This window comes from Cyclopterus lumpus, chromosome 19 (genome assembly GCF_009769545.1).
Source record: "Cyclopterus lumpus isolate fCycLum1 chromosome 19, fCycLum1.pri, whole genome shotgun sequence".
NCBI lineage: Eukaryota > Metazoa > Chordata > Actinopteri > Perciformes > Cyclopteridae > Cyclopterus > Cyclopterus lumpus.
In genome coordinates this window covers 7,554,506-7,577,874 of record NC_046984.1, presented here as the reverse complement: position 1 = coordinate 7,577,874, position 23,369 = coordinate 7,554,506, and the positions used below count along the sequence as shown (strand labels likewise).

Below are 23,369 nucleotides of genomic sequence, written 5' to 3'. Positions count from 1 at the left end.
AATGTGCACTTATAAGAACGATTTCTCCTATTTATGTCGATGTTGGAGACGTGTTACGTTGCTGCATTTCAATCATATAAGACGTTTTAAATTAATTTGTAAGTTTGCTTTTTATTCTTCCCTATATACTATAAACAGGCGTATTTGACAGTCCATATCTTCTGAATAGAATAAGCTGAATGAGAGTAAGGTCCTCCTACTTCCATGTGACACTTCAGGCTTTAAATACAGATTGAAAGATAACCCTGTTCTCCGTATACTCTGCATTATGGATGATGATGATGATGATGATGATGCCACAGACAATATAACCCGAGCACTGAAAAACACACTCGTACATTTCAGCATGAGATTAATAAATCCTAACCAGCAGGACCGTATGATGTTTCACTTCTGAAGCGGTTTCATGATGCTCAGCCAAAGTCAAAACGCACTGTATTGTTCAGGACATCCTGTTGGCCTATCAACAACTTAAATGACCCAACATCCTTGATTGTGTTTGCATGTGCGCAGAAGTTCACGATGGCCCAACTCCAGTTTTTAAAGAGGTTTGTGTTGGCTTACATGCTCACTGTCCAGTCTGATACAAGACATGGGATTAGTGCACATGTTTGGCCATGTGCCAGTTTAACAGGACACGTTCACCTTATTGAGGCATGTGACAAACACAGTTTAGTGACTATCAGGTGACTAAAGACAAAGGGCCACTTGACTGTTTACAAGTTGCAGCTCTATAGACCTTTGTACAATGAGCTCAGCTCCATAATTTGCGGTGCATTTCATGTCTTTGTAACATTGTTGGCAGTAAAGAGATGACAGGAAACGAGTGGAAAGGAATGGGTAATGTCAACAAAGAGACCCGGCATGTTTGCAGTTGGTTGGCAACTGACCCCCTCAATTTAATTTGTGGATGTCGTTCTGTAAGCTGGTTGGATGCGTTGCCATGAATTTTTATACAGACATTCATAGGAGGGGGGCTATTTTGTGTAATATCTTTTGGTGCAGGTGTGCGCTGCATAACTTTGGTGATCCCTTTTCTCATCAAGCTCCATTATCAGGTCAAAAACATTAATATGACATTCCCATCAGCCTCAGCAATACGTTGTGTTTGGTGCTAATAACAAATATTAGCATGCTCACATATGGTGTACGACGTGGTAAACATCTGCATGTTAGCATTTATTTTTATGTGAGGATATTAGCATTTAGCTTAAATCACCACTGAGCGAAGGTACAGGTTCACAGGGCCGTTTGCATGGCTGTAGACTCTTCTACTTTTTAATCTGTCATGTTTTTATCCTTTTATTTATTTAATTGCTTCTCGTCTATTAAATGTACTCTTTGGAATGTCCAATTAAAACTGATAACAAATTGCACTAACCTTATACGAATGATGTTAACAATAATTAGCTAATGTTCTCTTAAGGATCTGATAAAAGTAATCCAAACTTTTGCTCCGTTTGATATGATTGATAGTGTAACATCTGTCTGCAATAATACGCACAGTTATCAGTTTGTTGTAGCTTATGTTACAGAGTCATCAAGCTCATTATATACCGATAAGAGATTATGGATGACTTTATTCCTTTTGAACCCTTCTCTCTGTGTTCAGCACAATATCGAGTCATAAAATGTTAATATAGATATAATTTTGCCACCATGTACTGCAAATGAAGATTTACTGTTCACAGTAATGGTACTGATTACAGTTGTAATAATTATAGCTCTTTGCTGCTTTTTGCTTTAGTTGAACAACCCCTACATTTATCCTAATAAAGAAAATTGATAGATAACTGGATTTATTGTTGTGCATGTCGACAGAAGTTCTGTATTGTGTGTGTTGCGTGTGCAGCCTCTGGTAATGACGGATAGCTGTGATTCTGTTCCTTGCTTTTGTTGTTCTGCCTGATGTATTGCAGCTAGTAACACACTACACACGATACCTAAACAACAGAAACGGACAAATGATATATTTTACTGTCGAGACACAGGAACCTGCTGCAGCTGAGGAGAGGGAGAACACTACTTACCTTCTTGCCCTCTCGCGGACCTCAGACATTATGTCATTTTATTTCTGAGCCTCAAATGCGCAACCAGGGTTTTGTAACCCTCAATCATACCGTTCAGTCATTATTCCACCCTCAGACAGATGATGTACTTTTTAATCCTCTGGAATTCCAGTATTTGGAGAGGTTCCATTTGTATAAAGTATTCACGAATAAACACATTTTGTATGTTTATCCTGAACCATCTGAAAAGATGCTTCATTATCGGGGCCCCTCCCCCTACAGATGAGCTGTGTCGACATCCAAATCCGCCATCAGTCAGGACACTTCTGTTGTATGTCCTTGTTTAAACGGGTAAACTTTCCAGGTGTGAAACCAGCCAAGGTTACGAGCTGTGAAACGTGAACTTACCCTCAAATATAGTTATGATTTAGTAAGTGGTCTGAATTCCATTTAGCTGCTTCAGTTTCAGTATCCTGGTATTGTGCATGCTGGTTCACTGTCACACTGTTATGGCTTACTGGGACGCTGGTATGGAACAGATACATCCTTAAAGCTAAGGTTGATCATCTTCAAAAACATATTTTTTTATACTTTACTTGAAATCATTATATTCTGAGAGCAATCAGTACTGAAATACTTAATAATATCCAGCAACTGTGGCTGTCGCGGGATTGTAATAAGCCCAATTATTTTATTTGAACGAAATGATTGGATGAAAAATGAAATGATTGGAATGATTGGATGAAAAATGAAATGATTGGATGAAATGATTGGCCGTCCAATCATTGCTACTTACCTCCCTTCCTGCATGTACAGTGCTCGTCACTGGAGTGTCCAACAAAAACAGCTCCCCTAAAAGCTGTGAGTACTCACAAAAGTCATGTTCGTTGTTTACGTTCATAATGATCATTTTGGGGGAGTGGCTTTGGAGGGAGGCCTGAAGGGATGGGCTGTTAGTGTTGCTGACTTGGCAACTTTCTTGCTAGATTTAGCACGTTTTGCAGCTAGTGCTGCTTGCTACTTTTGTTGGGAAAGAATGGTCAACACTGGGTTCTCATAAAAACATCTCAATAGTGTTTATAGTGGTAAAGAAAAAAGAAAAACGCCACAAGGTACCTTTAATATCCATATTAAACCATACCATGTTTAATATGTTTGGGAATCTAATTGTGTATCTTAACAAACAAGAAGACAACAATGATTAATTTTTAATAGTTTCTTACAGGACAGAGGTGTGCAGTTGTTACCTGGATTCCACATTGACCTTCAATGATCGCCTCCTGCTAATTCTAGTTTTAAATTATTTCTTTGTATGAACTGATTTAGAATGATCTCCTTGATAGTTTGCAGAACAGGACACTGCATTATGCAGGATGAATCTCAACTGGAGTGATATTTGATTGATATTTTGAAGTCATTCAAAATGTTGGTGAAGAATCCACGGAAAGAGTTAAAATGTCATCTTACACCCTACGGTACACGCACACACGCACACACACACACACACACACACACACACACACACACACACACACACACACACCACACACACACTGCACACACTGCACAGCAGCTTCCATGTCCAATGGTGTGCAACATATGCCTGTTTGTGAAGATTGGATGTTCTGGCTCCATCACAGCCTCGCCACACTTCACAGACTTCCATTAAAGGAAAAGACAAATTCAATTATTGTGCCAGAGACTACATTGTCAGGTCACCACACACACACACACACACACACACACACACACAGACACAATATAAGGCAGCAGTTAACGCTCTGCACTCACTGACTGAACAATGTGAACTCAATTCAAAATAGTCTCCAGGCACCTGCTGCCCTTTTCTCAAACTTTTTCTTAAGCCACTGGCTATGAAATACAGATGACAAATCGTGTGATTTATTCATTTTCTTATTAAAAGTATGACACTATTTTTGACATTTTTTTCTTAATGCACATTGCCTTTGTCTGACTTCACATTGTTATGACCAGACGTCATCAGCCTCAAGCCGCACCTTTACCGGGCCACTTCTCCATCCATCCCTATCAGCGCGGTGAGGATGTACTCTGTTAATAAGTACATACATTGTGACCCTGAAGTACTCATGTAATACTTACCGCTCTCTCTCTCTGTGAGGTGATAATGACTCCCTCTGCTTTCAACTGACAAACAGGATTCAAATTTAATCAGTGTTATTTTAATAAGAAATGACACTGTCAACACACAGAAACACAGACACACACACACACACACACACACACACACACGCACACACACGCACACACACACACACACACACACACACACACACACTTCACAATTAAGTGTATCAACGCTGTGAGGAATTCACTTCATTTTCCAGGCTTTATCTTTACAATCGATGTGTTGCAAGCAATGATAATAGGCTCGACCTTGTGGAAGTTAGACTAAGTTCCCCTAAGTTCATTTACCTCAAAAGTCAAATGTCAGGATCATTAAAATGTATCTGTTCCTGGAACAGATACATTTTAATGATCTAACACCATCTACTTCAACATCAAAGGCATTTGGTTTTACACAAGATTTCCATTTATAGACCAGTTATTGAATGATAAGGATTATATTATTATAAAGAGTAAGTATTCATTTATTGTAGTCACATGCCTATATCAAGGTTAATAGATGGTTTATATTAACTCGTGACTTTCACCAACCACTATAAATCAACATGCCAAATACCTGCAGCTTTACATGAACCTGGGAAATATGAGCTTCAACTGTGAAACAATAAGACATGTTGATTGTTGTAAAAAAGAAATTTCACACTTCATACCAAAAAGTGTTTTAGCTATTTAAGTCATAAATATTTATGATCCAATCTTTGTGGAATATTAGATGACACTTTTAAACATGATCTCGTTTTATGGCCTCATTCAGGCACTGCGTCATTGTGACGAGCCTCATTGAGCAGCTGGAAAACAAACAACCTTGATTTGTTCCACTGCTCAACAATCTTCAAATTTCCTTCAATGTTTTCAAACTCAACACAGTTCACACTTGAGATTTGAATATCAACATTGAGCTGGTTAGACAATTTGTTTTAGTTTTTGTCTGTAACACAATCAGAGTGTAATCTTGAATAAGGATCTTCTAATAGGAATCACATTTGTATCACAAAACTCAAATAGGCAGTGTAATAATGTCGAGAGTAATCATTTAAAGTTTTTATTTAGTATATTCTAATTTCTATGTGGCGTTATTGCTCTTAAATATAAAATATGGTGTTATCTGAGGAAAAGGTAACTGGACATTGTGAATATGTCACATATTTGAAAGATGAAACAAACCAGTCACATATTTTCAGTGGATTTAAAATGGTTTATTTTTAATTCTTGTTCAAAGTGTAACTAATTCCGGGAATCTGACCACTCAAGTCCAAACAGGGTCCAGGGTCGGGTGAATGATCAGCTGGTTGGTACCAAAAGAAGCAGTTGTATCAGTGCCCTGAACATGGCAGTATAAAGCACAGCATGGATTACAAAGTACATGTGACTGGAAGCCAAAATGGATTTGTATCCTTTAAAATGATGAGTACCAATCTGTGATTTAAAGCTGCAGTCATTTTAATACAAACATGGGTCAAATGATTGTCTGTGATGTGATGGAAGAGACCAATCTGAGAGGCCTGAGGAGTCGCTGGTGGGTTTTTAAGAATAGGGTTTTATTCGTCTCAATACAAATTTCAAGAAAGAACCAAAACAAGAGCACCAAGAAACTAATATGTGGTAAAGGGAGACAAAACAGCTAAACAAATTGGTTATTAAATTGGTAATTACAGAAAATAAACACATTTATTGGCTTTTGCAAGGAAAAGTCAATCTTATTTGTATGAAATGGAATTTGATTATCCATTGAACAAAAAATATTTTTGTGTTACAGTTTGTGTCAACTGCCCCCAAAGATTTGTTATACCTGCATTGTGTTTTGGAATACGCTGTGCATGTACAGTACATTTAATATTGCTTTGTCAACTCTGCACTGAACATTGTGTAATATAACCTTCTTCAGTCTGCTCTCTCAGAGGATTCCAGGAAAATGAGATGGTGAAACAGCTTAAATCTGAAATTAAGAACAACACAGTCAATTTGGTTTGTTTATGTTATTATGGCAAGAAAGTGCCAATCTGTTTCTTATTCCCTCAAATGGAGGAAATAAACAGCTCTGTGGAGTATATTCTCGGAGGGAACTGAGAGCGAAGCATGTGGAGTCCCTCCCAGACACTCCAGTGTTGTCTATTGAGGATCTTCTACAGGCAGGCTGGTGTGTCATATGTGATCTCTAATCTCATACAGTCATACACACTGGGATCTGATCACATACTGCCATCCATCTGAATCCTGGCTGCTAAACAGAACAAGAAAGAAGGGAGGGAGAAAAGATAGTGGTAAGGAAGGGAATTGAGGAGGGGGGGGGGGGGGGGGGGATGTGTCCAGTGCCGTAAGAGGGAAGGCTGCAGAGAAGTGTGGGCTGGGTTAAACTGACACTTAAAAAGAAGCTCGCTTTGGCTTCTGTGTATTTCACCAGCAGGCGGGCTGGGATGCTAAGAAGGGAGCAGCGAGGGACTAGATTAGACAACCGCTCAAGGGGGAAGGTGTACTCTCAATTCACTAGAGCAAGTGTATTTTTAGCTCTTCCTTCCAACTCTTTCACTTTACAGTTTTCCTCCTCCACTCTTTCTTTGGTGGAGGCTAGCCATGGGCAATGGCGTGGACGGGTTTCTGTGGTCAGTGCTGCTGCTGCTGCCAGTCTTGGGGCTCTCTGAGGCTCTGCCAGCGACCTGGAATCCAGGAGATTATCGGACCACCACAGGTGATATACTGAAGTTCCTAAGCGACTACAACAGCACCGCTGAGGAGGTGTTATTCAACAGCGTCTCTGCCAGCTGGAACTACAACACCAACATCACGGACCACAACTCCAAGCTTCAGGTAGGACAACTCCTGTAGTCATCATGACTTTAGAGGGTGACATGTTAGCTGAACCTTTATCTCACACTGGTATAAAATTGTCCCTTTTGGATCAGTCCAAGCCAGCACTGGCACTTCGTCACCATAAATTCATGCATGGTCTAAGGGTTTATGTGGAACTGCGCCCTGCTTGATTTGGATATCACCCCTATTCATCTCCCTCCCGAATGAAATGCTCAGTTTCCTCCTAACACAGCCAACTCAGCGTCTGTGTTACTGGAAATATAAAACAGATCTGAATGCCTGTAGTGCGAACGTCTTCAAGTTTTGAATACATTTCTAGGGGGTCTTGGCTATTAATTTGCTTAACTGTCTGTTTTATGATATTTTCTGCTTAACACAGTTTCTCCAGATGGATTTACCCGCCACTAAATGCAGTTTTACGCACTAATAGTTTTTTATAGTCCAAAGTGGCAATATTTACACCCAATAAAATGCCTCACCGTTGCAGGAATTTGAGGCTTTTTGTGACGAGGCAAGGGGAGATAATAAAGCAGAAGAAGAGACAATGAAACTGTGGAGGTGTGAAGGAGTATTTTCTTGCCTCCAGGAACAAGAGTCAATGCACCCATATCCATGGATTCTGCGAACATTACCAGCTCATTCTGTCATTTACCAAGTTGTGAAAGCAAATTGTCCAACCAACACACTCAGGGCAAAGCCTCTGAATTTTCTTTTACCCCCCTCCCCTTGAACAGCTGTCACAACAGGATTTTCAATACACTATCCAGGCTTTGGTCTCCTCACACATTGAACAGGTGTAGATGCAGCCCCCACCACACCAGTGTCAACAGGGTCAGGCTGCAGAATGTGTTCTGCTCTCTAGAATGTGTCCGCTATGCAAGGTGAAAGATAAGCAGCATTGTAGTTGCAGTGAATGAGAATGGAGAATTCTGAGATGGGATCAAAGTGGATCAGAGTGCTGAGCTCCATCTAAATCGCAGCCGGGGGAGAGCGGGGCCTAAACCTGAGAGAGAAACATGTTGTACATCTATTACATTTAAATGATTTTAACAAAGGCAGATTCAATTACAACATGTACATTCCGCACGCAATGCAAACATTCAAATGCAGACACACACACACACACACACACACACACACACACACACACACACACACACACACACACACACACACACACACACACACACACACACACACACACACACACACCTACCTCAGCTTCAGAGGTGAGAGTGATTTGGTCTGGGTGCAAATAAGGCACATGTTAGACGTGTGGAACATCAAACAGAATGAGGATCAGTTCATCATGCTGAATAAAAGCTGATGAGAGTGGATATCAATGAAGGAGGTCTTTTGAACCCCAGAATGGAATAGCAGCTGCCTTCAAGTGTCTCAATCAGACCTGAGGCTCTTTTTACTGCATGCTGACAGCTTTTTAAATGTGATTTGAATGTGAAGTTTGAGAACTACTTTCAAGGGAAGAGTTTAGGTTTGAAATTCATTTTGGAAGTCGTCCAAGCTAAATTATATTATTTCTAATCATTCAAGTATTCAGACACAACAACCTTCAAATAACCCTTAACTTAAATATTTAACAACAACCAAACTGCATGGGTTTTCATTTTGGAATTAAACTATTGTGCTGCATTCAAGTCTAGTTATCCTTTGACCACATCCAGGCAAATGAGTATGAAGATTTATTAAATAAACCTCTTTCCCAATTACAGCTCTCATTGCAGCTTGTAAAACAAAAAGACCTTGAGGGAAAGAAAATCAGTTAAATAAAATGGCTTTTTCCGTCTTACAGTATCTTTATTGTGTTTCTTTGGTTGAGAATGATTGTCTGGGTGGATGGATGGGTGTAGGCAGGGTGGAAAAAAAGTTTGAGTAGAAGACAGAGATTAAGAGGAAGAGCACAAAGGTCAGAGTTAACACTTCAACTCACTGTCCCCACTTTTCCCTCCTGCAGCCTGTTGTTTTAGGGAAGACTGTGAAAAAGACAGATAAGAAAGGCTTCCATGAAAACATTACAGGAATGAAGCTACTGATTGGTCAGTTATATCAGGATTTGGTTACCTCAAAGTTCAGAAATCACACTGTAAATTGAGCTAGCTTAGTCACACACTAATGTTAACGTGACACAGTATAAGGTTGCAACACAGTAAGGAACATATTTTTCTCAGGTGCAGCATCGTGCTGCAGTAGTTCATCATTTTCAATAGGAGCAAATCAATTTGACACACTTGTCCTTTCCATGCAATGTTCCACGGCAGCCTTGACTACATTCTACCAGCACTGTCATTACATACTGAAAACTCTTATGTCCACAACCTTCCAGAGTGCCATAAAGAAAAGCTTGGGAGATTCAGCGAGGCCATATACAAGAATGAGTACTTGAGATTTTTTTCGAAAAATATTATCCTTGAGCTAGGGTTGTTATGCTGTTCTGTCCTTGCTCACAATAGACAGAGCACGTTATTGATCCCAGAGGAAAGATGTGTTGGTACAGCTGTCAAGTAACACATAGGAAGACACAGATGAAGACATGTTGCAGCCGGTAAAGGAGTTAGATAAAAGTGTGCCGCCATGCTCGCACTACTGACCATTAACCTATGAAAACTATTCGCTTGGTAAACCAAAGTATTGGACAGTATACATTTTGACCTGATGGTGTGAGATTAAAATTGAATTGAATGCCCGTACCAAATAACACCAATTGCAATGCAGGGGATCACAGAGGTCCGTGGGATTCATCCATTCAGCACCACTAATATAATGACAATGCATCCAATATTGAAAAGGACGGCATGGGTAATGACACACTGATATAGAAAATATGTGGTGGTTCTTCCCACACCACTCGACAAAGGTGTCCTCTGTTTCCAAATGGGCTCTCATCTCTGCCCACTTTCTACTCCTGAAACACGTCCATGGTGCAAAAAATTATGCCGACACAGGAAAATAACAAAAATAACCCTTACTTGGTCATAAAAAATGGTTATAGAAGTGAAGAAACTAAATGACGGATGCTACCTGTTCACTTCTTCGCACGGCATAACGTTTTAGATTGTCGTGTCCGAGTAATCAACATATCGTGATCATTAACTTCCTATCTCCTTTAGATAAATGCATCCCTTGAAGAGCAGGCGTTTTCCGCAGCATGGGGGTTGAGGGCCAAGCAGCTCTTCCCTGATGAGGTTCTAGACGCTCTCGTTGGACCTTCAGATAAGACACTGATGAACAAGATAAAGATACTGGGAGTGGCCAACCTGCCCCAGAAAGACAGGGAGGAGGTTTGTTTCTTACAGGAAATTTGTCCTAGTAATTCTTTTTTTTTTTAATCACTGTATTAATGGTGAATTTGTTTGACTGATTTCTTTCTTGTCTCCAGTATAATACAATTCTCAGCACCATGGACAATATTTATTCAACGGCTAAGGTGCATCCAGAACCGAACATAAGCTGGAGCCTGGAACCAGGTAAATAAATATAATATAAAAGCTCAGTTTGAGGCTCAAAATGCATGAATTAAATGATACAGGTGCGTTGGAGTTATTTGACAGAAACAGGTCCCCAACAATGTTGAGGATTATAAAAATCACAACAATAAGGAGGGGAAGTCTCGAGAGAGAAAACAGTGGTTAAGAAGATCTTATCTGCTCTGGGCAATGTAACAGGATGTCACTTTGAAATCACTTCAGAGAGGTCTCCAAAGGAAGTGTTATGGATGTGCCCATAAGTGTTGAGTAAGAAGCTATAGAAATAATATCAAGCTGCCGACATGTATTGTGAACAATGGCTCTATGTTTTGTGAGCAACAGCTGCCAACTTTAATTGTGAGAACTATTACGAATAAACATAAATATGCCAACATTTGTGGTATTACTAGTTTCTTAATCTTGGAAATATAGTAAGGTGACAGGGTTATTCAAAGGATGTGGTACATCCCCTTACGAAACACATGGCGTCATTACAATAACAAACAGACTGTCAGCAATCACTTTTTCCACCATTTCAACCACCTTCTGTGTTCTTCAACTTTTTTCCTTTTCTCCCCCTTCATTTCCTATTTCTGGCATTTTAAAGATAAATGTTGTTTTTGCATTGCGCTCAAAATATCATGGAGTTGTCATAACTTTAAAGCTTATCTCTTGGGTACGTGTCTGTTCTGGCCTTTTCCTGCTGAGAGACCATGTCATTTAAATGCCAATACATCTTCATTGTTTTCACGGAAAGAAAATCAGCTTTTGCTTTTGAGTTCTAATGGTTTGTCTCCAGATACGGTCAGCCTCCCTTTACTTTTCCATAATGTTCTTCATGACTTCATTTTGCAGAGCTCACAGATATCATGGCCACCTCTAGGAGCTACAAGAGACTGCTGTATGTGTGGGAGGCCTGGCACAATGCATCAGGTGTACCTCTCAGGGACTACTACCCTCGGTTTGTGGAGCTCAGCAACAATGCCTCTCAAGCTGATGGTGAGCACTCTTCACCTTTGGACATTGTCATTGAGAGCAGTTCATAATGCTACAAATAAGTAATACATTTAATGCGACTGAAGTAACAATAGAACAAGGAGAGAAAAGGAGTAGAAATGACATTACCGTTTTTTGGCCTGTTAAGGGTTTGATGACACTGGAGCTGACTGGCGCTCTTGGTATGAGTCTACGACCTTTGAGAAGGATATAGAGGACCTCTATAGGACCATTGAACCCCTCTACCAGAACCTGCATGCCTTTGTGCGCCGCAAGCTCTACAACCAGTACGGTCCCAAGTACATCAACCTTAAAGGACCCATCCCTGCTCATCTGCTAGGTACAACTATATGCTATCAGCTGACAAGAGCCATGAATATGGGTCACAGGGGTAATGTAAAGGAAGTCACTGTACAGTTGCATCAACATTGTTGTGTGAAATAAAGACCTTGTGTGCACAATGGATGCATTGTTCCATACACAGAGGACAGCAAACATGTGTTTTTTTTAATGTAGGGCTATATTTTATAGTAGCTAGGGGACCAAAACGTCATTTTGAAGGAACACTAAATCTGGATCTTTATAAATAGGGTGTTGGGCTTTAACCACATATTCCGTCACTGCTCTAATCATTTTTCATACATTCCCTAACATGAAGAGTCATTATTTAATAGAAGCACGGAAAGTCATCAAAGATGTGATCACACAATACTGTATTAAGATGCAGACAAACCCCGGCAAGTCATGTTGTGTGCTTATCACATTACTGTGAATGAGGTATTTCCTACAGTGCCCCTGAGTGGAGTATCTCATAGCAAGTCTGAATTGTTGCTTAAGTGTGTTTTCTTCCTCACCCTCAGGAAATATGTGGGCCCAGACCTGGAACAATATTTATGATATGATGATCCCATTTCCTGATAAACCCAACTTGGATGTGACTGACGAAATGGTCAGACAAGTAAGTAAGGGGGAACGAGTGTGTGCCACTTGTATGGATTGTGTGAAATAATAATCATGTTTGATCTTGCAGACAGTGATCTTAAAAGATAAAGCTCATACATCTTAATCTTCTTTTATAGTTCTGTCAGATAGCATTGAGCTGAATTGTGACTTGTTTTCTCTGCAAAGGGCTATAATGCCACGCACATGTTTTACGTGGCCGAGGACTTCTTCACGTCTCTGAATTTAGAGAAGATGCCGGATGAGTTCTGGAGCGGATCCATGCTGGTGAAGCCTGAGGGTCGCGAGGTGGTGTGCCACGCGTCTGCCTGGGACTTTTACAACCGCAACGACTTCAGGTAAAATGAACTAATGAGGTTATAAGTGAACTGTTTACTGAATTATAGTTACACATGAAGGTGTCCAATTCTAAATTGTGAGCATATATATCGCCCCCACACGGCTCTCAACATGGTGAAGACTGTGGCTCCAAGCTAACGGTGCAAACAGAGCCAACTAGGGAAACTGACAGAGCTAACAGTGTTTACCGGAGGGGGAAACAGGAGGCGGGGCTCCACAACTTCTAAACGCCCTATCAGGGCAGTGAAGAGCCGTGGCCGTGAGCTAGCCACAGTGGGCCTCGTTCACATACACTGACATGCACTAAAAGACATACACGGCTGTCCCGGTATATGTCAAGAAAGAAAAGAGAAGCTCTAAATTACAACACAAACGGAGGAAGAGTGATTTCATTGTGGTCGACATTACGCCACTACATTTTTACATTATGAACTGCTTTGCTCATTTTGTTGATAAAACTTGATAATACAAAGTAATTTCACTCTTTAGGATCAAGCAGTGCACTGCAGTAACAATGGAGCAGCTCTTTACCGTACACCATGAGATGGGGCACATCCAATATTACCTGCAGTACAAGGACCAGCCTGTGGGCTTCCGTCGCGGAGCCAACCCTGGTTTCCACGAGGCTATTGGCGATGTTTTGTCTCTCTCCGTTTCCACACCGAAACATCTGCATGCCATTAAACTTCTGGAAACGGTGACCTCTGACCCTGGTAAAGAGAAAGAATGAATGAAGTCCAAGCCACTGAGATACCCTCCCATTGAACAGATGTAAATGAATTCAAACATGATTTCATAAATGTTTAAAGAATGTGTTTCTGCATTGTGTTTCTCCAGAAATTGATACCAACTACCTGTTAAAGATGGCCCTGGAGAAGATAGCCTTCCTTCCATTTGGCTACCTCATCGACCAGTGGAGATGGGGTGTGTTCAGTGGAAACACACCGCCAGAGCGGTACAACGCTGAATGGTGGTACCTCAGGTAGACTTTTATGCACAGGCTTAATAACATATTCCATGTAAAAAGAATAGCTACATTTTTTGGAAGTGTGATTAGTTAATTTTTTGCTGAGATTCACATGAGAAGATTGATAAAGCTACTGCTGTTTTCTACTTATCCTAGTCTTTATGCTAAGCTATGCTACCCTGTAAGATAAGTCTGTGGTTTGAATCTCCAGATATGATGAGAAAACGACTTAAGAGACTTGGAGGCAGCAGAAACAAGTTATTGACCTTATTGACCTTTTAAGTTAATATGGTGAACCGATTAGCAAACGGTTGTTTGTTTACACATCCAGACGTTTATACACATTGAGCATTATCATTCATTCAGTGTCAGGTTTGTGTTCACTTGATGAGTGAAAGTCCAATATTCACTTTCTTTCTCTCTTTTAGAGATGAGTTGAGTGTCCTGCACTCTACGCTGTGCACCGTTCTAGTTTTGTTCTGTTTCTGGTCTCTTCCTCCTCCTGATATCTGGCTCTGGAGCTGCTAAATGCTCCACAATGTTCTCAATCTAGTTGTTAACTTTGTCTGCCTGCTGTTTGGTAGTATAAAGTTTTTGTGTAAGTTTTTTTACAGCTAAAAAAATAAATGCTATGAGAGCTGTGAGAGTAAACCAAAACAGTAAAGTTATGAGCTGATGGGCGAAACAATGAGCCTCAAACACACTGTGCAGCTCCGCCTTTCATATTGTCACATAAATAATAAGTCATTAACAAATTATAAAAAAATGGTTATGGCCGCATTAATGTAATGTCAGTTTATGACTGATTTTACATATCCACTTTACACCTGGTGACACTTAGCAAATCCCAGTTGACAGATTAAGTAAAGTTATTGTACTGGACAGGCTTTCCTTCACACTGTGTGTGTGTGTGTGTGTGTGTGTCTGTCTGTGTGCGTGTGTATCTGTGTGTGTGTGTGTGTGATCAAAATCCTCATATCATTATCATTAAAGGTTGAATAACTTTCCAGAACAAATGTATTAGTTAAATCTATCTCGCATTTCATTTTAAAGGACAAAATATCAAGGCATCTGCCCGCCCACCGGACGTACAGAGGAGCATTTGGATGCTGGGGCCAAGTACCACATCCCTGGAAACACGCCATACATCAGGTATCCTCCTGTTCAAACCGCACTACTATGTAATAGTGTACACACAAGAGAAACACACAATCAGCTTGGGCTACTGATATTTCCATTACATGTATTTAATATTTTTCTAGCTGTCTGATTAGCTGAACTCATACAGACCATAAAATGAGCCTATTTAGTACACAATCATGAAGAGTATGAGTATATTTGTGTACGTGCCTGCGCAACCCTACGAGGGCACCAGGGAAATATGTGAAATATGGAAAGTAAAATAACATGCACCAACGGCTGGTGATCGGGGAATTAAGGTATTGTTTGCTTTCATGTAGACTCAATTACTGGCACTTAAACAATACAATAACAATACTAGCAGGAAGCTTTTAAAAGCAACGCTTCTGACCCGAGCAGGTTTCTTTTAACAATGTGGGTACTGACAGGTTGTCAAACACCCACTTAAACAAACAAACACATTGTTTGTGTTGTTGTAGCAGAAACAGATGCTTTCAGCGTTCTTATCGTCTAAACCTAAAGGGGTCATTTTTAGTTTTGTACTTCTAGTCAGCATATTGAAGGATAAAAGATTTTACCAAAAAAGCAAGCAATATCATCACGTCTCATTATGATTTCTGTCTTTTTTTTTTTTTTAAATGTGTTTGTTGTATTGTAAATATAATGCACTGAAGAGATGACAGACATTATTTCCGCTGCAGGTATTTTGTCAGTTTCATCCTGCAGTTCCAGCTTCATGAAAAACTGTGCATGGCAGCCAATCAAACGGGTGACTTGCACACATGTGACATCTACGGCTCTGCAGAAGCTGGGGCCATTTTAAAGTATGTAACCTGCTTGGCTCTTCATTGTTTATAATACAGAGCGTGAACAATGGCTTTAGGGAAGCAATGAAGGTGTAACATGATTTCGCTCTACCCCGTCCAGGAAAATTCTCCAGACTGGCTCTTCTAAACCTTGGCCTGTTGTGCTCCAGGATGCTATAGGGACCGATAAGATGGATGCCACCTCACTGATGAAATACTTTGAACCCATTATTAAGTGGCTGGAAAAGCAAAATGTGAATGAGACATTAGGATGGCCTGACTTTAACTGGGTTCCACCCATCCCTGAAGGCTATCCTGAAGATATTGGTAAGAGCATTGATCAAAATGAATAGCAGAATATTAGAGGATGATATACGTTAACATTATCTGGACGGAAATAATAAAATATGAGAACTATTTTAAATAAATCAACACGTGAGAAAGGGAAGAAATGTACACATCATAATTATAATTCACACGTTGTTATTTAGCTGAAATGGGATAATCCAAACTTGATTGAGTTGAGCTAGCTTGTCCCTTTTTGTTTACCCAGACAAGAACACAGATGAGCTTGAGGCAAAGAAATTTCTGGACGACTACAACAGCACAGCTGAGGTGATGTGGAACGCCTACACTGAGGCCTCCTGGATGTACAACACCGACATCAACAAAGCCAATAAGCAGGCAATGGTGAGCCCTCTGACTGACCTGAGATCACACTAACATTGTTCAAGCATCATCTATCATCAATAACATGATTGTGGCATAAAAGATGTCTCAATAAATCAGTACTAGATTTTGAGTCAGTGAGTTACTTATCAACCCATATATGCACATGGCACTTAATGTAAACATCTAACATTGAAAGAGCGTTCCATCATTCCTCTCTAGCTTGAGAAGAACCTGCAGCTGTCTGCCCACACCCTGAGGTATGGCCAGCAGGCCCGACAGTACGACACCACTGACTTCCAGGACAGCTCGGTCAAACGCATCATGAAAAAACTCAGCGACATTGAGAGGGCAGCGCTGTCCACGGCACAACTGGAAGAGGTGTGGAGAATTCGGTTTTAGTCTTACCAACAGTTGTGTTGTTTGGGTTGAATTGGAACATTGTTCTTTGTCGATAATAATAGACAGAAAACCAGATGCAGAAAACCAAGATGTGTTTCCCAAAAATGAACCGCAATGCTAGCTAGCTAATATTATCTAGCTAACTAAGGACAAGGCAGCCAGAAGCAGAAATGATGCGATCACATAATTCACAGTTAGAGCTTACAGGTGGTTAACAATGAGCTGTGTGTCCCACAATGATCCTTCAAGCTCGTTCTTTACAATCTTTGACTGTTGTTCTCTGATTACTTAAGATGGACACACGGTTTAAACCAGCTGTCATGAAAACTGAAGGGTTGTAGTGAAACGACCAGACACAGAGCTCTAGAAGTTGCACTCATATAAATACATGTCAATAATAAATTAAACATATTGTACAGTGATATTCTAATTAATTAATGTGTTTCTCTTACATGCTCATATCATCTTCCCTCAACCTGAGCACATTTAGAAATGTATTTTTCCAAATATCAAAACTATTGATATACATTCATGTTTTCTAATGCTTGGTGGATGCCTTTCCCTTTTCAGTACAACACTCTCCTCTCCAACATGGAGACCAAGTACAGTGTGGCTGAGGTGTGCAGAGATAATGGGGCATGCCATCCGCTGGATCCAGGTAAAACCATGAATTAAATGCCAATCCGAATATGAAGAATTTGACTCTCAAAAAAATGATACTAATAAAACAAATGTTGCAGTAAATGTTTACTTGCCTAATAGTTAATGTCAAATTGATTTTTAATGATTGGTTATTGATGCATGTAATGAAAGACACAACTGTAATAGGTGAAAAACATATGACCTTGCCCTTACACAAGAAACTAAAATAACATTTGAAAAGAAAGGAATACTCTATTGTGTTGTGCAGTATTCTGTATGTGTAAGAAAGGAATGCGCTGTGTTTCAGATCTCCAGAAGATCATGGCCGAGTCCAGGGATTATGACGAACTGTTGTTTGCTTGGAAAGGATGGAGAGATGCTGCGGGCAAAGTGCTTCGCCAGGATTACAAGAGATATGTTGAACTGGCCAACACAGCTGCCAAACTCAATGGTATGAGCTTCATTAAAGAGTCATTTTACAGAATTTCTTTTTTCAGAGTGAGGGCTGTTCAAACTCCACCTACCAGCATCTTTAGAGCAAGTTATATCTTGTTTATGTAATCATTAAAACAAAACCTTGATTCTTGGTCAGGACCAGTACCTTCCTGGAGTCTCTGCTGTTGGCTTGGAACATGTATACATAACCACCTGCAGCAGATTTAGCTAACAGAGCAACCTGTTTCCAGTCTTTGTGCTAGGCGTTTAGCTATTTGGCTGATTGCAGCGGCTTCCTTTCGACCATAACAACAAGAAAGTTGTATAATCTTCTAATGTAAGCCTCTCTAATGTTTACTGTTTGACTTGGTTAGTTATTTCCTGCCCACTGGCAAAACATAAACAACAAAAAGTTGCCCTTTTAATATTTAACTCACCATTTAGGATATTTTTCTCCTGAGGAGCAGCTTCAAAGGTTTGCATAGAACTAATGTAATGTTTGTCCTATTTGTATCCCGGGTGCTGTCTGTAGGTCACTCCGACAATGGGGCTTTCTGGCGCTCCCTGTATGAAACCCCTACCTTCGAGGAAGACCTGGAGGCTCTGTGGAAGGAGCTGGAACCACTCTATCAGAATGTGCATGCATATGTCCGCAGGGCTCTGTACAAAAAGTATGGTTCTGAGCACATCAACCTGAAGGGACCTATTCCTGCTCATTTGCTGGGTAGGTGTCAATAGTTTTGGGACTGGTTTCCATAAAGCTACACTGTGTCAAGTACAATATTTGGGGCTAAACAGACTTCAGAAACTTTCCATTGATTAGATCAGGCTTTCTGAGGTTGAGGCTAAGGTCACAGGTCAAAACCACACTTCAGTCAGTATTTTACTTTGGAATTTAAAGGATTACTATCTAGTCTAAATGCTCCTTTTGTGTGGAAGCGCACCCCATTGATATTCTCGTTGGCTGTAGATGCATTTGGATTTAGGCGCGATTTAATTTGCTTTCAGAGGCGCGAAGCGTGAGATTGTGTGCGACAGTTCCTTGCAGTTAGCGGTTGGACTGGCTCACCGCCACAAATCCCACTTGGTTTAATACCGGCAGAGCAGAGGATGACTTGCCCCATAACTTGGAAAAATATATTTAAAAAATGCTGTCTGCTGTCCTTTCAGGCAACATGTGGGCACAGACGTGGTCTGGCATAATGGATTTGGCCATGCCGTACCCGGATGCCACGCAGGTTGACGCCACTCCTGCTATGGTTTCACAGGTAACCAAACACACGAGCCAGCTGTTGCATAACGATTGCAGCTACACATGAATACACAAGGACACACCTAAAGAACACACACACACGCGCACGCACGCACGCACGCACGCACACACACACACACACACACACACAGTGTAAAGGAAAGCCAGTCCAGTACAATAAGTCTACTTAATCTGTCAACTGGGATTTGCTAAATCACACACATGCACTCTTCCACCACTTCAGAGGTGAAGAATCAGTTTGTTTCAGTGAAATGAGACTCCAAAGTGGAGGTTCAAGCAGAATGAGGATAAATACAGAGACATTTAATTGTGCTAAATAACAGCAGCAGGCATCCATAACTGACATAATGTGTACATTATACATGGATATACTGTCTACATTATTTCCAGGGTCCCTCCGATCCTTTTAGAACCGCTATATGTTTACACTGCACTTCACAATGACCTCATGGCCTATAAAACTGTTTATATTTACTCACATTACATTCACTCTTCTTTTCCTGTATAGGGCTGGAACGCCAGCAGAATGTTCCAGGAATCAGACAAGTTTTTCACCTCTCTGGGTCTGCTGCCAATGCCACAAGAGTTCTGGGACAAATCCATGCTGGAGAAGCCGTCTGACGGACGCCAGGTGGTGTGCCACGCCTCTGCGTGGGACTTCTATAACCGTAAAGACTTCAGGTTAAACCTAGCTACAGCTGTTACAGCTAAGAAGCTGTGCACTGACCCCGATACATAAATACACTTCATTTTCAGCCATTAAGTGCATGGGAAACCAATAAGATGTGAAATTGATGGCCTTGTTTGTGTCACCAGGATCAAACAGTGCACTGTTGTGACTATGGATGACCTGATCACGGCGCATCATGAGATGGGCCACGTCCAGTACTTCCTGCAGTACAAAGACCGGCCCGTGTCCTTCCGTGATGGAGCCAACCCCGGCTTCCATGAGGCCATTGGCGATGTGTTAGCTCTGTCAGTGTCCACGCCCAAACATCTGCAGAGCATCGGCCTCCTGGACAAAGTTGAGAACAACTATGGTGAGTGACCATAAGTTTTGTATGGTTCTGTAAAAACATGGGATGGTATAACACAGCTCACGATTTTGGTGTTTCTGTCTCCTCCTCTAGAGAGTGATATCAACTTCCTGATGAGCATGGCGCTCGACAAGATCGCCTTCCTACCTTTTGGTTACCTGATGGATCAGTGGAGATGGAAGGTATTTGACGGGCGCATCCCATCGACTGAGTACAATAAAGAATGGTGGAACCTCAGGTAAAGTTTCCCAGTGTTTTTATAATTACAAAGTGCAATGTTTATCAACTAGAAAAATATTAAATAAATGATATGAATAAAGGAAAGTTAATCAGTTAGAATTGTTTGTGTTATAAATCAATACATTTGTAAATATTATACTTCAATAAAAACTAGATTAAACTTTATTGCATTGCAGAATGAAGTACCAGGGACTGTGTCCTCCTGTAACCCGTACTGAGGAGGACTTCGACGCAGGTGCAAAGTTCCACATCCCTGCTAATGTGCCATACGTGAGGTAAAGTTTCCTTGTTTGGCAGAACAAACAACGTGATAATTGGGCACAATAGATTGATAACAGCTTCAACAATGAACCAATGAACTCTGGAAAGATAAGATAAACACAGCAACTCACATGGCTAAAAAGATCAACAGATAAGGGCGACAGAGACAGATTGTTTTGTGTTTTTCTGTTTCCTCCTGGTATTAAAGCAAAGTCATGACAGTACATATTTAATTATCTTCAATCAGGTACTTCGTTAGCTTCATCATCCAGTTTCAGTTCCACAAGGCTCTGTGTGATGCCGCCAAGCATACTGGGCCTCTACATACCTGCGATATCTACAAGTCTCAAGAAGCTGGGAAGCGTCTCGGGTTAGTACCCACTGACCACGTCCATCAACAAATATCCTTTATGTATCATATCCCATGGGGCATTTGACACATGAAAAAACTCCCTGTGATTATAAATGCAGTAAAATCTTAGCTCTTTTCATCGGAACATTTTTTTTTAAATGACACAAAATGTAAGTAATGTATTTTTTGTAATTGTCAGTGCAGGCAGCTGGTGGAATTATGCTTTGCACCATGTCTGTAATTATCTCTGGAACACACCCTTGCTACTGATCCTCTTCAGCTGAGACCTCCTCTCTGACCCTTTCTGTGTTGTCGTTTGCAGTGATGTGATGAAGCTTGGCTTCAGTAAGCCCTGGCCCGAGGCTATGACCATGATCACCGGCCAGCCCAAAATGAAAGCCCAGCCTCTCATGGATTATTTCCAACCTCTCATTCAATGGCTGGAGAAAGAAAACAACAAGAACAATGATGTTCGAGGGTGGCCTGACTATGACTGGAAACCTTCAAGTACGCCCAACACATTCTTGCGTCAACATACTTTGAGGCTTCCACAGAAACATGAATAAAAGCACACGCATGCAGCCGTATTTGTTCCAATCACCAAGCCAAATGTTTTATGAACTCCATCCCAGAAAAAAAGCACAATGTTTCTACACAGAGGCATTCATTTGTTTTTTTTCTTCTGCTGCGGCTTACGGTGAAATCAATCTCCTGCTCCTCTTGTCTTACAGATGTGATCCTACTGAAAGGATGTGTACATATTAGATTGATTAGATTCTCAGCAACAGAGGATCACAGCTGTTACACAGATCAAGAGAGAAATAAATTATTTAGATTAAAAAATGAACAATGAATGAGTGTGAAAAGAATATATAGTAAGTCAAAAATACAGTGACTTTGTTTCCTTATATCCCATTTCACTGTTGGATTACTAGTGTGTGGCATTGATACAGGCTATGTTGGAGACTTTGTGAACGTTATTTGTAACAACACAGAACAACAACTGTTTAAGGATATAAACATGTTAACATGCGCCATATAGGAAGAGTAATATCTTTGTAATATTTCTAGTTTTGCAAACCGTATTACAGCATTATGTATGTGCAGCATTTCTTTTATTTAGCTGCTGTTTTTAAGGTTTTATATAGTACTATAGTGGACTATGACATTGTAGTATATCTTTATCGCTATGACATTTTATAATGATCTAACATACTTTGACTTTTTAATGACATCATCATGGCAGCCATGATATTTTTGGGTAGGATATCTTTAAAAATATTTTAAAAGCTATTGAATTCTACTACAGGATTCTTGCATTTAACCTGGAACTGCTCTTGCTCTTCCCATTAGATGCCCCATGTAGGCGTTATGTATGACTGGTCTGAACATGACTGAATAGTACCTCCTTGTGGGGAACTGCAGCTTGTTAAATATGTCAAATGTGAATGAGTGAGTTTGTGAGCGAGTGAAAAACAGTCAAAACGTACTTCTTACTTCTGTCCAGCAGGTGCAGCTAAGGCGAGTGAAGTCGACTTCCTGGGCATAAGTGTGAACGGCGCAGCTGCCATCGCTGGCCAGTGGGTGCTGTTGGTCCTTGGTGTGGTCTTCTTGGCGGCCACCATCCTATTGGCCTATAAGTACAGGAGGTCAAAAAAGCCTGAACGGTCCTTATCCACGATGGAGCTCAAGCAAAAAGACTAGTCACCAATGAGGGCTAACGGTAGCTAGCACCTATACCAACCTCATCATGAACATCAGTGTTTCTGTGCTGTATTGTACATCTGATCAAATTTGCTTTTCTTTTTGGTCTGCCTCCTTATCTAGTTTTGTATATTTATTGTATACACTTGGAGTCAAATCATATTTTTGCCTATGCAAAAGAACACCGTTTTGTAATTTATTTGAAATATAAAATGTTTAGAGAATTTAATGTTTTAAAATTAATGTTTTTAAAGTCATTTATGGCATTTTTTTTAATTTTTGGATTTTGTTGTTCAATATACATTTCTACAATAAAAACATTCAATATTGATTCTGCCTATGTGTTCAAATAAGATATCATGGAAAACACACAATGATGATGACAACAACAGAGAACTGAATGTGTGCATTGGTTCCAGCCTTTTGTCACAGAATCAACCTCAAGGATCACAGACTGGTTATGAAGAGTTGTCGTATCTGTTCAGAAACACTTTTTATAAATGTCTTAATTATTGTATGATTGCGTTGCTGGAAAAAAACCATCTCCTTCTTGAGATGCTAAACATTGCTCCATTATTCCTGACATTGATTATTATAGTTAACTTCAGGACTACATGAATGCATTTCTATGACCATTAGGACCTTGATAATTTTCTATAAAATATCTATAACATTTTACAT

At 40.3% G+C, this 23,369-nt stretch overlaps 1 protein-coding gene across 2 annotated transcripts; it reads left to right on the top strand.

The window, feature by feature from the left end:
• Positions 1-6,564: 6,564 nt before the first annotated feature.
• ace (angiotensin I converting enzyme (peptidyl-dipeptidase A) 1) lies at positions 6,565-22,855 on the top strand. Of its 2 annotated transcripts, none has more exons than XM_034559538.1 (25): positions 6,565-6,980; positions 10,109-10,279; positions 10,378-10,465; positions 11,321-11,464; positions 11,610-11,801; positions 12,322-12,419; positions 12,590-12,759; positions 13,250-13,473; positions 13,598-13,742; positions 14,781-14,879; positions 15,569-15,691; positions 15,795-16,000; positions 16,227-16,363; positions 16,565-16,723; positions 17,315-17,402; positions 17,694-17,837; positions 18,354-18,545; positions 18,992-19,089; positions 19,603-19,775; positions 19,911-20,134; positions 20,225-20,369; positions 20,548-20,646; positions 20,880-21,002; positions 21,307-21,491; positions 22,492-22,855. In XM_034559538.1, exons 1-25 carry the CDS (start codon positions 6,747-6,749, stop codon positions 22,686-22,688), a joined length of 3,858 nt encoding a protein of 1,285 aa, XP_034415429.1. In that variant the 5' UTR covers positions 6,565-6,746; the 3' UTR covers positions 22,689-22,855. The 2 variants fall into 2 exon arrangements, with proteins under 2 accessions (XP_034415429.1, XP_034415430.1); XM_034559539.1 differs by having other exon boundaries at positions 6,589-6,980; positions 22,495-22,855.
• Positions 22,856-23,369: the final 514 nt, after the last annotated feature.

Excerpts from the sequence above, each read along its gene's own strand:
- ace (XM_034559538.1), top strand. The coding sequence starts at position 6,747 with ATGGGCAATGGCGTGGACGGGTTTCTGTGGTCAGTGCTGCTGCTGCTG. Across the intron at positions 10,466-11,320 it reads AAGCTGGAGCCTGGAACCAG|AGCTCACAGATATCATGGCC; the intron begins GTAAATAAATAT and ends TTCATTTTGCAG. Across the intron at positions 11,802-12,321 it reads CATCCCTGCTCATCTGCTAG|GAAATATGTGGGCCCAGACC; the intron begins GTACAACTATAT and ends CCTCACCCTCAG.